Source organism: Triticum aestivum, chromosome 2B, assembly GCF_018294505.1.
Source record: "Triticum aestivum cultivar Chinese Spring chromosome 2B, IWGSC CS RefSeq v2.1, whole genome shotgun sequence".
NCBI lineage: Eukaryota > Viridiplantae > Streptophyta > Magnoliopsida > Poales > Poaceae > Triticum > Triticum aestivum.
In genome coordinates, this window is record NC_057798.1 from 699,456,487 (window position 1) to 699,468,996 (window position 12,510).

At 49.5% G+C, this 12,510-nt stretch overlaps 1 protein-coding gene across 1 annotated transcript; it reads right to left on the reverse strand.

The window, feature by feature from the left end:
* Positions 1 to 3,476: 3,476 nt before the first annotated feature.
* Positions 3,477 to 4,988, reverse strand: LOC123042152 (26S proteasome regulatory subunit 6B homolog). The gene has a single exon (XM_044464669.1). The coding sequence runs from the start codon at positions 4,967 to 4,969 to the stop codon at positions 3,599 to 3,601; it is 1,371 nt and encodes a 456-aa protein (XP_044320604.1). The 5' UTR covers positions 4,970 to 4,988; the 3' UTR covers positions 3,477 to 3,598.
* Positions 4,989 to 12,510: the final 7,522 nt, after the last annotated feature.

Consider the following 12,510-nt stretch of genomic DNA (forward strand, 5'->3'; position numbering starts at 1 on the left):
TTTGCGCCGCTTTTGGGGTGAAACGGACACCACGCGGACGCGCTGGCCGTCTGCGCGTGTCCTTCCCTGGCCCGCCCGTCGGTGGCACAGGGAGGGCCTTTTTCTATCCGCCCCCCTCCCTCCCTCCGGACGCACCCCCTCCACTCTTCCCTAGCCCCTTCCCCTCGGCGCCGCCGAGCTACCCAACCACGGCCACCCAGTTTGCGCACCCGCCGGCCGGTTTGGGGCGGATCCGGTCGGTCTTGAGATCGCCTGGCTGTGGGAGGCTGGGCCGCACCATTGACTGGCCGGGCACCTCGCCGAAAGGCCCTGGCAGGGCCGCAAGGCCACATGCAGGCAGTGGCTCCTCCTCTAGCCGCTCGGATCTGCATTGTCGGTGGTCCGCCGGCAGATACACGAATGGTGGTCGACCGGGCTCGGTGCTTGCCCAAAAGCTCGTCGGCGCACCGTTGCCACTCAATAAGTGCGACCACTGCCCAAGGATGGTTGTGCGCCATGTGTCTACAACACCGGAACATCCCGGATGAGTGTTCATCAAGTGCTTAAACGATGGGGTATGTGCTCTTTTTAGCTTCGGTTTGTGCTCTAGATTTGACTAGTTGTGCTAACTTCAAATTTTATTGTGTAGCATGGGTGCAAGTTTTAGTATTGAAAAGAAGAGTACATCGATATATTGATAGAGCGAAATTTAGTACATGTCCATGCACTTTTAGCTAGCATAGAGGCTATAGATGAGACAAATGCACTTGTTGCTAGATTAGAGGCTAGACACGAGACTAGGTGTGAGGAAGCAACATCGACTTCTGGCTTGAAGAAGAAAGGAGGATGCAAGATCGAGCCTCCTCCACAGATCAACAATGAGTGCATCGAGAAGGCCCTAACCCAACTCAAGGGAGCAGTTATGGAAGTTGGGTATCTTCTAAAATGTGTTCTTCTGGTTCTTGTTTTCTTTGGTCTTGCTTTACTAGTCAAAATGTGATAATGTATTTTCATGTACCAAAAATGAATAATGAAAAAAAGTTAAGGACTTGCAAAGAAAAATGTATGCGGACAGGATGCGTCCGCGCGCTGGGCGCACGGCCACCCCATCCCAGAAACTGCCCGGACACGACCCCATTGCCCTACCCAAACGGACAGAATCCGGGCAAAACGGACGTCCGTTTGGGGTCGCGTGGTGGAGTTGGCCTAATCACCCCTCTTCATTCCAAATCGTCTAACTTCCCGGTCGGTCATCATCTTCTCACTACTCCAGCCTGAGCACGCTGAACTTTTGAGTTCTATTCCCCCTTGTTTATAAGTATGCACTTATTGTTTTTCTGACAATACTAAGCTGTCAATCCTATTAATCCTTAGGAGTTGAAGTTGAGCATGAAGTCACACGTTACACCATTTGAGTTTGAAACTATTATTCTTAAAACTAATAATTATTTAGTAACACTAATATTTCTTGAATAAGTAGTTTGATGATTTGACCAGATTTGACCAAAATTAAGAAAACTAAAATAATTATTTAGTAACACTAATATTCTTGAATAATTTTTTAGTAACACAAATATTTCTTGAATAAGTAGTTTGACCAAAATTCAAAAAAACTAAAATTTGAGCATATCTTTTTTCTTTTAGAATTTGAGGATTCTAAAATTTACAAACAGGCCTACGGCGGTCAAAATCGAATGCGGAATTTCGTGCTGATTTTTTTGATATATTATGCGGGGTTTTCGACATCGTATGCAAAAGATATTGTCGTTTTACTTTTTCATAACACTTTTTTGCAAAACATGTTCAATTTTAAGTTTTTTAATTTTCCTAACTACTAGATGTAGTAGCATAACTACATCTCAAAGGATTTTAATTTTTGAAGTTTTTATCATTTTCTTTTGTTTTTTACAAAACTGAAAATTGGCCTTTAGTCCCGGTTTGAGACACGAACCGGGACTAAATGGGGATGCCCTTTAGTCCCGGTTCGTGTCTCAAACCGAGACTAAAGGTCTCATTTGAACCGGGACTAATGCCTTCCTGACGCTTTAGCCGCTCGAATCGGGACTAATGCTCACATTAGTCCCCGTTCGTGATGCAACCGGGACTAATGTGTACATTGAGCTGTGACCAAAGTCTCGTTTTCTACTAATGCATTTAAACACAATACTACTATAAGTCCAACTATAATCTACATTGTACATAATATTCGACACAACTCTAACATGGTGTAGCAGTGAACTCTTCGACCGCGCCTCCAAGGAGGATAAGGATGTCCACAAACGTTGTTGTTGCTGCACCGCCCGCATAGGCAAGGTCTTCACTGAAAGTTCGATATCGCTCCACCTTGGCGAGCCTCTAGCTATCAAACTCTAATATAGTTGCAAACTGCGACAAGTCTGAAATGTTAGTGACAAAACTAGACTAAAGATACTGCCGTGACCGCCAACGTGCCACGGGAGTGAACGGACCTGGCATGACTAAATTGATCTTTTGAACGCACGTGAAAGAACACCAATGATAGGACATTGCTAGTGCATCCCTGAACACCCGCCATGATGCCGAACATTACACCACGAGAGGGAGCATGCAACATACCAACTGCCGCTACAAGCACCCCTTCTCTCAAGAGAGCCACCCACTAAGACGAAGAAACAGGTCTACCATCACCGGCTTCGTCCTGGGCCTTGCCCAGTGGGGCCTAGGGGGGGACTACCAACAACAATGAAAGGGGCTAGGAGGTATAAGGGAACGAGGCCATGCGAGTGCTACTGTCTGCTATGTCACCTTTGGTAGCGGGCTGTCTATCTGTTTGTGTTCTCGTTTATTGCCTTTTTATCTTCTATATTAGACTGGTGCGAGTCAAGTCTTTCTCAATTTTTGATCATTTGGTGTTGAAAATGACGATTCCGGTGGAGATTAATGAGAGAGAAAAGTCTGAAACAAACCTTGAATTCATACTTTTAGTTTGAAACGAACTCTGACCCTGAAATCTCTGAAAACTAGCACCTTATGCTCTATGATCCCAGCCAACGCCGGCTCATTTGTTTTGCTAAATGCTCATTTGGCTCATTGGGGAAAAGATGACCCCGATCAGATCACGTGTACTCTCCCTGACTACATAGCCCACATGTTATATTCATCTTCCTCTCTTGGTCTCTTCGACATGTTATATACATAGCCCACACGAAACAACCCACAACGGAAGACCGACGATGGACTGGAGGGAAGGCAGGCCCACTTGCAGTGGCACCACCCAACAAGCCAGAAGATGAAGCAACAAATGTAGTCATGAGAGAACCATGCGACACACGGACATGTCTCAGTCAAGCCACAAACATGAAACAAGAAAAAAAGCAAAAACAAAATTTTACACAGATCTTCATGTGAGATCTCATGTATAAAACATCGACAGTTAAGTCTCAATCGACTGAGAAGTTGAGATTTAGCAATCTCGTTATATAAATGATAAAAAAATGAGATAAAATATGATAGGGGGACCGAGTATAAATTTGAGCGAGCAAGCATGTCTACAGCTCAACCGGTGGAAACGTGAATACATGACTCCCGTTTGATCTGAGAAGCTGAACAAAAATGGACAAGACGGAATAAGTTTTTTTTACTATAAGCTGTAGAACGCGAACTGGTCAGCGCCGCGGTCGATATGCTTGGCGACGGCGTGGTAGCCCTCCTCGAAGTCCTCGCGCGTCACCACGCACCGGCGGTCGCGCACGGCCCGCATGCCAGCCTCACGGCACACGGCGTCGATGTCCGCGGCGCTCATCTCCTCGTGCCGGGCCACCAGGTCCTCTAGGTCGACGCCGCCGTCAAGGGGCATCCCCGCCGTGCACGCCTGGAACAGCCGCCGCTTCTGCGCCCTCCCCGGCAGCGGGAACTCCACCCTGCGGTCCAGGCGCCCCGGCCGCAGCAGCGCCGGGTCCAGCGCGTCGGCGCGGTTTGTCGCCATGATCACCCGCACGTTGGGGCACTGGTCGAAGCCGTCCATCTGCCCGAGCAGCTCCAGCAGCACCCTGTACACCTCACGGTCGGCGCCCGACGCGTCGTCGGAGTCGGTCCGCGCCGCCGCGATGGCGTCCACTTCGTCGAAGAAGATGATGGCTGGCGCGTTGTCGCGGGCCGCCTGGAACACCTCGCGCACCATCCTGGGCCCCTCGCCCGGGTGCCGGTTCACGAACTCCGAGCCGCTCACGCGGATGAAGGCCGCCGAGGTGTGATGCGCGACGGCTTTTGCCAGCATGGTCTTGCCGGTGCCCGGCGGGCCGTGCAGGAGCACGCCGGGCGGCGCCTCCACGCCGGCGCGGGCGAACAGCTCCGGGTGCGTCAGCGGCAGCTCGACGGCCTCGAGGACCTCCCGCTTCTGCTCGTCGCACCCGATCACGTCCGCGTAGGTGACGCTCGGCCTCTCGGTGGCCTTGACGAGGGGCACGGTCCAGCCGGAGTCCGGCGGCAGGACTTGGACGACCGCGAGGTTCGACATGGACAGCGCGACGTTGGCCGATGGCTTGAGGAGCGCGCGGTCCACGTCGGCGAGGACGGGCACGCAGAAGGCGAAGGGCCTGGCGCTGGTGGCCACGACGGCGTGGCCCTCGTCGACCACCTCGACGACGTGGCCGACGATGAGGGCGCCGGCGCACTTGGTCTCCTGCTGGTACTCGTGCTCTGCCTCCATGATCCGAACCACGGGCAGCAGGTCCGCGATCTCGATCCGCAGGTCCTCTTCCTCGCACTCAAGCAGGCCGAGCTCCTTCTCCAGGGCCATGAACTGCCTGAAAAGGTCCGCGTTCTCGCCGACGTCTCCGGTGTCCAAACCGGTGCCCAAATCTTCCATGAGCTCTCTGGGGATCGGCGGTCGCGGAGGCAAATACAGTTCCGCCGAATCATCATGGCCAACGTCGCCGGGGCAGAGAAAGTGGTACTGCTGAACGGCGAGGTCCGACGGTGTCGAGTGAAGAGGTTTGGCTGACGCGGCCATCGGCGTACACGTTGATCTGAAGCTGCACGCACTCGATGAAAGCCAGGAGAGCAATATTTATATTTATAGATGGTGCGCCGATCGAGATGGTCCGAGTCGGGGGACTGTCCGAATCCGACTATGGCTCTGGCTTTCCTTGGTAGGGGGGGCAGCTTTAAATACGGCCACCCCCAGGTTCTCGTCAAACCTTGATAGCATACCACCCGCGGCACCCCAAGAGATCGTGAATTTGGCTGCATGGGAAACATCTGGGACAAGCACGCGTGTGTATGCAGGACGTCGTCGGTGTGCACGACGGAGGCCACCACCGGAGCGCACAAGTTCGTCGTCAAGAACTACTCGCTGCTCGTGGGATCGGGCGCCGACGAGTACGTCAGCTCCAGCACCTTCAGCGTCAGGGGCTACTGTGAGATGAATTGGGAAGCGTAGAACCCTTCGTCTGGGCCGCATTGTATTATATAAAGATCATGCCGTGGCTTACAAGGGAAAGATCGATCAGAGGAGGAGGAGATCGATCAGGTTCGGTACAGGGGGTTAACAGAAGTAGAGATAAGAGGAGATAAGATTACAAAGAGATTTAAACTACTCTCCTATCTCTATACAACATATTCTAACATTCTCCCTCAATCTGAACCAAGTGAACTTTACCAAGGTTAAGATTGTTCTTGAAATCATTCAATCTTCCTGTAGCAAGAGGTTTTGTGAAGCCATCAGCAAGTTGATCACCAGTTGGTATAAATCGAATATCAAGTAGCTTGTGAGCTACTCTTTCTCTGACAAAGTGAAAATCAACTTCAATATGTTTAGTTCGTGCATGGAAAACAGGATTAGCTGAGAGATAGGTTGCACCAATATTATCACACCATAACCTCGCAGCTTGTGGAGCCTTGATCCCAAGCTCATATAATAGAGTCTGTATCCACATCACCTCAGCTGTAGCATTGGCCAAAGCTTTATACTCAGCATCTGTACTGGACCTAGAAACAGTGGCCTGTTTTCTTGCACTCCACGATATAAGATTTGTTCCCAGAAACACAGCAAAACCACCCGTGGACCTTCTGTCATCAGCACACCCTGCCCAGTCTGCATCAGAATAGGCAGTAACAAGCAAAGACATGGACTTGACAATCTGAAGTCCAAGACCTGTCGAGTATTTGAGATACCTTAAAATCCTTTTGACTGCAGTCCAGTGTGTTGTTCTAGGTGTATGCAAATATTGACAAACTTTATTGACATAATAAGATATATTAGGACGTGTAAGTGTCAAATACTGTAAAGCACCAACAACACTTCTGTATTTTGTTGCATCATCTGATCCAAGTGCTTCTCCACTATTAATTGTAAGTTTCTCTGAAGTTGAAATTGGTGTACTCACAGGTTTGCAATGTTCCAATCCTACTCTCTTGAGTATATCAGTGGTGTATTTTTCCTGTGTAAGAAGTATCCCATCCTTTATCTGTTTAACTTCTATACCAAGAAAATAATGAAGATCCCCTAAGTCTTTGAGAGCAAATTCCAACTTCAAATCCTTAAGCAAACAGGTTGTAGCATGTGCACTTGAACTGGCAACAATTATATCATCAACATAAACTAGCACAAAAATAGTGATCTTATCTTTATGATAAAAGAACAATGAAGTATCTGCTTTAGATGGTGTAAATCCAAGTTGTTGTAACTGCATATTTAACCTGGAATACCAAGCTCTTGGGGCCTGTTTTAAACCATATATAGCCTTGTCCAACTTACAGACATGGTGTGGTGCACTTTGATCCTCATATCCTGGTGGTTGCCGCATAAACACTTCTTCCTCAAGAACACCATGAAAAAACGCGTTCTGAACATCTAGCTGACGTAAGCTCCAACCTCTGGAAACAGCAATAGACAGTACAAGTTGAATGGTAGCTGACTTAATAACAGGACTAAAAGTATCTTCATAATCAATACCAAATCTCTGTTTGAAACCTTTGGCAACTAGTCTAGCTTTGTATCTATCTATACTTCCATCAGATTTTCTCTTTATCTTGTATACCCACTTACAATCTATGACATTATGACCCTGCCTTGGTGGTACTAAATGCCATGTTTTATTTTTCATGAGCGCATCATATTCATGATCCATAGCATCTTTCCAATCTTTATGTGTAAGAGCATCATGCAAACAGGTTGGTTCTCCAATATGACTGAGAAACGCACGTTTAACTGTGTCATACCTGACTGTACCATCATTGTATTCCTTTTTCTTGACAATACCTGACTGGGGTCTGGTGTGCCGGCGCAGAAGTGTTGGTGACGCTGGCGCAGGCGCAAAAGATCCCGGTTCGGAAATTTGCGTAGGAGATCCTGTGGCGGACGGAGACGCAGAAGATGGCGCAGAAGATCCTGGCTCCTGATCCAAGGACGATATCCGCGCAGACCCTGTCATATCCAGCAGCGCGCGATCCAAGGAGGATCCAGACTGCATCAGCGCGTCGCGTTCATCGGCTGGATCGAGGCGCGGGCTCGTCATCCAGTGCGCCACGTGGAGACGCGGTTTCCCCCGCGCGGAGGCAGGCGCGTGGGCTGGCGGGGTCCACCAGGCGCAGCCTGTCGGCCATATCCGCCGCGGGAGAGTTGGAGGCCTCCTGATTGGCTGCATGGAGATCTGGCTCGGGGCGAGGACCAGACGCAGTCCTGACGCGCGGATTAGCGTGGGATCGCGCGCCGCTGTTGTCGCTGCTGCCAGGGAAATCAGCCTCGTGCTCTGCGCCAAGTTCGTCCTATTCTGGACACATAAAATCACAGCCTGTTTTTGCACAAACATCATTAGTAGCACTGTTTTGAGTGGAATTTTGCACATGATCAGCCTTATGTAATTCACCCCCGTGATCAGAAAGAAGTTCTATCTCAGCACGAAGTAGGGCTCCGGCGTTTGGACGAAGTTTGGCAAAAGGAAAAAGAGTTTCATCAAACACAACATCCCGAGAAATATAGATTCGTCCAGTTGAAACTTCTAGGCACTTATAACCTTTGTGAAGATTACTATAGCCAATAAAGACACATTGAGTAGAACGAAACTCAAGTTTATGACGATTGTATGGATGTAGGTTGGGATAGCAAGCACACCCAAATATTTTGAGAAAATTGTAGTCGGGTGTTTGATGATAGAGACGCTCTAATGGAGTGATATTGCCAATAACTTTGCTAGGAAGACGATTTATAAGATAGGTGGCAGTGATAAAAGCTTCATCCCAATATTTGAGAGGCATAGTGTAACGCCTCGGATACAACTTTCCATATTCGTAACTCCGACTCTTGCCTTTTCCGGAGATGCTATATGATATTTCCTTCGTGGTTGGGTTTTCGTCGTTTGTTTTGCATTTTGTTCTTGTTATGCATCTCATCTCATAGCATCATGTGCATCGCATCCATATGTTTTCATAAAACTTGCATCCGTTCGGGTTCCGCCGGTTCTCTCCGTTGTCCATTCCGAGCCCCGACACTCTCACACGCGCCCGCGGCACCTCCGAAATATTATTTTATAAGCGGCATAAAAATGTTCTCGGAATGGGTTGCAACTTGTCGTGCGGTCTTATTATAGTGTAGACAGGCCGCCTGTCAAGTTTCGTCGCATTCAGAGTCCGTTTGACTGCCCAACCGTTATATTTATAACTGCGATATAGTCGGTTTAATCGTCGGACGTTTCGGTCTCTGAAACTGTCACCGGGCTGCACCTTTTCTCTCTCTCTTCTCAGCCCAACCCCCTCTTTGCACAACCACAGATCCCCCGTGTGTGCGTCCGAAAATTGTTCCGAAACCGACCCGCTCTGTCGTTACCGTTGGATCCGGATCATCTCCAAACATCTATAAAACATCTGTGTTTATTTGTTGGACTCCCCTAAGCCATTTCTTCTCGACCGTCCAATTATATCGGAGGGTCCAAATCTACCCTAAACCCCTTTTTCCATATATATAAATCAACCCCATACCTAATCTAGCCTAACCCTAGATCCTAGGCGCCATGTCCCATCCATCCCCACGCCGCCGCCACTCCACCGAATCCCCCTTGGGATCTCCCCTGCCCAATTCACCCATCCAGCGCAGGCCACTTCTTCCCTCGATCCCGTATGGATCGTGTAGCTGCTCGAGGCCCCGAGCAGGAGCGCTCCACCTCGTCCGCCTCGTCGCCGGCCGACCGAACCAGCAGATGAGCGCCGTCTCTCTCCTTCCCCGTGGTCTCTCCCTCCCTCTGGATCTTTCTCCGTCTCTCTCTGAATTCTTCTCTCTCTCTCGATCTTCTCCAGGGAACCCCGACGCCCAAGGAGGAGGCTCGCCACCTGGCCCTCAAGTTCGCCACGCCGTCGGTCACCTCCGCGCTGTCCTTGCCCATCTCTGGCCTCGTTCCCGTCGGAGTTGACCCCGCGCCAAGCCCCTGCTATTGCGCCTTCACCGTCCCGCGAAGTCCCGCGCCATGGACGCCCGAGCGAGCTTCCAATTGCCGCCGCCTCCTCGAGCTCTCCTCCGGCCACATCCTCGCGTGGTGTTGCCGCCCTCCGCTGCTACTTTTCCATCGCCGTCGCATCGATAGAGGTGAGCTCCGCCGTCGAGCTGCGCGTTTGAGTCTTCCTTTTCCTCCCCTCGCGTCGCTCCTGCTGACTGCCCAGCCACCGTTGCTTCTGCAGAGCCCAGGTCATGGCTGTCCTCTGCTTCAGATCAAGGCGCCGGCCACCAGATCCGCCCCCCTCGGCGTTCACATCGGGATCCGACCGATCTCACCGCGCCCTGCCGTCCCGGACTTCCCCTGTTTCGCCAAGCTTCACTGCCGGCCTCTACCTCCTCTGCTTCGAGCAGGAGGACGAACGCGCTGCCCCTGCGTTGACCCGCGCCCGGTCCTGCCTCGCGTGACCGCGCCTCCCCATCTCGCTCGGTCCAGCTACGCGCCTAGCATCCCAGGAGTCGGCCTCCAAGGCCCAGCCGCAAGCACGCCCGAGGCCCAGATCTGCATCGCGAGGCCCATCGCCCCTTCCAGCCGACCCGCTTGCCCCGCGGCCTGCTTCCAGCCTCCCTCTCCACCGACCGGGCCAAAGCCCATGGGAGAGCAACCCGAGCCCCCCTGTGCACTGTTGGGCTAGCCAGATTCGGCCCGGCTACATTTTTTTCCCCTGCTGGCGATTTTCCTACTTTCTAGTGCATGCATAATTACAGGAATGCCCCTGTTTTTGCATTGTTAATAACTAAATGCCCATGCATCCAAGTGAAACATGTTATATATGTAAAATGCTTAGAATTTTGTGTAGATTAATAATATGTCACTTTCATCCATGTTTAAAATTTTTTAACTTGCTATTTGTTTAAATTTGCTAATATGCCATGTTAAAATGCTTTAATTCATAACTAAATAACCGTAGCTCCGTTTTAAACAAACTTTATATGTAAATGGGGTGGAAAAATGCCTAGTTTAACATGGTGCACTTTGTTTTATTGTTTAACAACATTAAAATTGTGTTTAGGGCAGAACAGTACCGAATCTAAAATATGCATATGGGGATTTTCTGGACTTGTTGTTTATTATTCCGGCCTCATTTAAACTTGTCTAAATAGTTAGTTTACTTATGCTTCACCTCTTGCCATGTTTAACAACTTTTAATATTGTTTGGTAGCTTTAACGAGAGAGAACTAAATATTTGATGTGGTGTTTTGTCAATATGCAATTCGTTGCATATTGAGCTCCACTTAACTTGTAGTATTGTTTGTTGCACTTTGCCATGCCATGCCTCTTTAAACCGGACATGCATCATACTTGTTTGTGCATCATGCCATGTTTATGCTTGTGCATTTACCATGTTGTTTGTTTCTTTCCGGTGTTGCTTCTTAGTTCCGGTAATGTTGCGATTGTGAGGATTTGTTCGACTACGCCCGTTCATCTTCTTCATGGAATCGTTCTTCTTCCTAGCGGGATTTCAGGCAAGATGACCGCTACCCTGGATCTCACTACTATCATTGCTATGCTAGTTGCTTTGTTCTATCGCTATGCTGCGTTACCTATCTGTTGCTCTTCAATCCTCCCAAATTGCCATGAACCTCTAACCTTTGACACCTTTCCTATGCAAACCGTTGCTTGGCTATGTTACCGCTTTGCTCAGCCCCTCTTATAGCGTTGCTAGTTGCAGGTGAAGTTGAAGATTTCTCCATGGTGGACAGGATTTTGGTTGGGATATCACAATATCTCTTATATTATTAATGCATCTATATACTTGGTAAAGGGTGGAAGACTCGGCCTTTTGCCTAGTGTTTTGTTCCACTCTTGCCGCCCTAGTTTCCGTCATACCGGTGTTATGTTCCCGGATTTTGCGTTCCTTACGTGGTCGGGTGATTTATGGGACCCCCTTGACAGTTCGCTTTGAATAAAACTCCTCCAGCAAGGCCCAACCTTGGTTTTACCATTTGCCTCACCACCACCTACCTTTTCCCTTGGGAGTCGCTCTCTCGAGGGTCATCTTTATTTTAGCCCCCCGGGCCAGTGCTTGTCTAAGTGTTGGTCCGAACCGAGTAGACTGCGGGGCCACCTCGGGGCAACTCGAGGGCTGGTTTTACTCGTAGAATGTCTCATCCGGTGTTGCCCTGAGAACGAGATATGTGCAGCTCCTATCGGGATTGTCGGCGCATCGGGCGGCTTTGCTGGTCTTGTTTTACCATTGTCGAAATGTCTCGTAAACCGGGATTCCGAGTCTGATCGGGTCTTCCTGGGAGAAGGTCTATTCCTTCGTTGATCGCGAGAGCTTGTCATGGGCTAAGTTGGGACACCCCTGCAGGGTATAATCTTTCGAAAGCCGTGCCTGCGGTTATAGGCAGATGGGAATTTGTTAATGTCCGGTTGTAGATAACTTGACACCAGATCCGAATTAAAACGCATCAACCGCGTGTGTAGCCGTGATGGTCTCTTTTCGGTGGAGTCCGGGAAGTGAACACGGTCTTTGGGTTATGTTTGACGTAAGTAGGAGTTCAGGATCACTTCTTGATCATTGCTAGATTCACGACCATTCCATTTGCTCTCTTCTCACTCTTATTTGCGTATGTTAGCCACCATATATGCTTAGTCGCTGCTGCAGCCTCACCACTTTACCCCTTCCTTTCCCTTTAAGCTTTGCTAGTCTTGATACCCATGGTAATGGGATTGCTGAGTCCTCGTGGCTCACAGATTACTACAACAACAGTTGCAGGTACAGGTTTTACGATGATCATGACGTGAGAGCGATGCTTGCTTGCGTTGAGTTCTGCTTCTGCTTCTTCGATCAGGGGATAGGTTCCAGGTCGGCAGCCTGGGCTAGCAGGGTGGATGTCGTTTGAGTTTCTGTTTGTGATTCATCCATAGACGGATGACGCTCTTATGTATTGTAATGTTGTATTCATGTGGCATTGTATGCCTTATGTATGTATCCCCATCTATTATGTAATGTTGATGTAATGATATCCACCTTGCAAAAGCGTTTCAATATGCGGGTCTATCCTTGGTGGGACCTTCGAGTTCCTTTTGGATAGGGTCGCATATTGGGCGTGACAAGTTG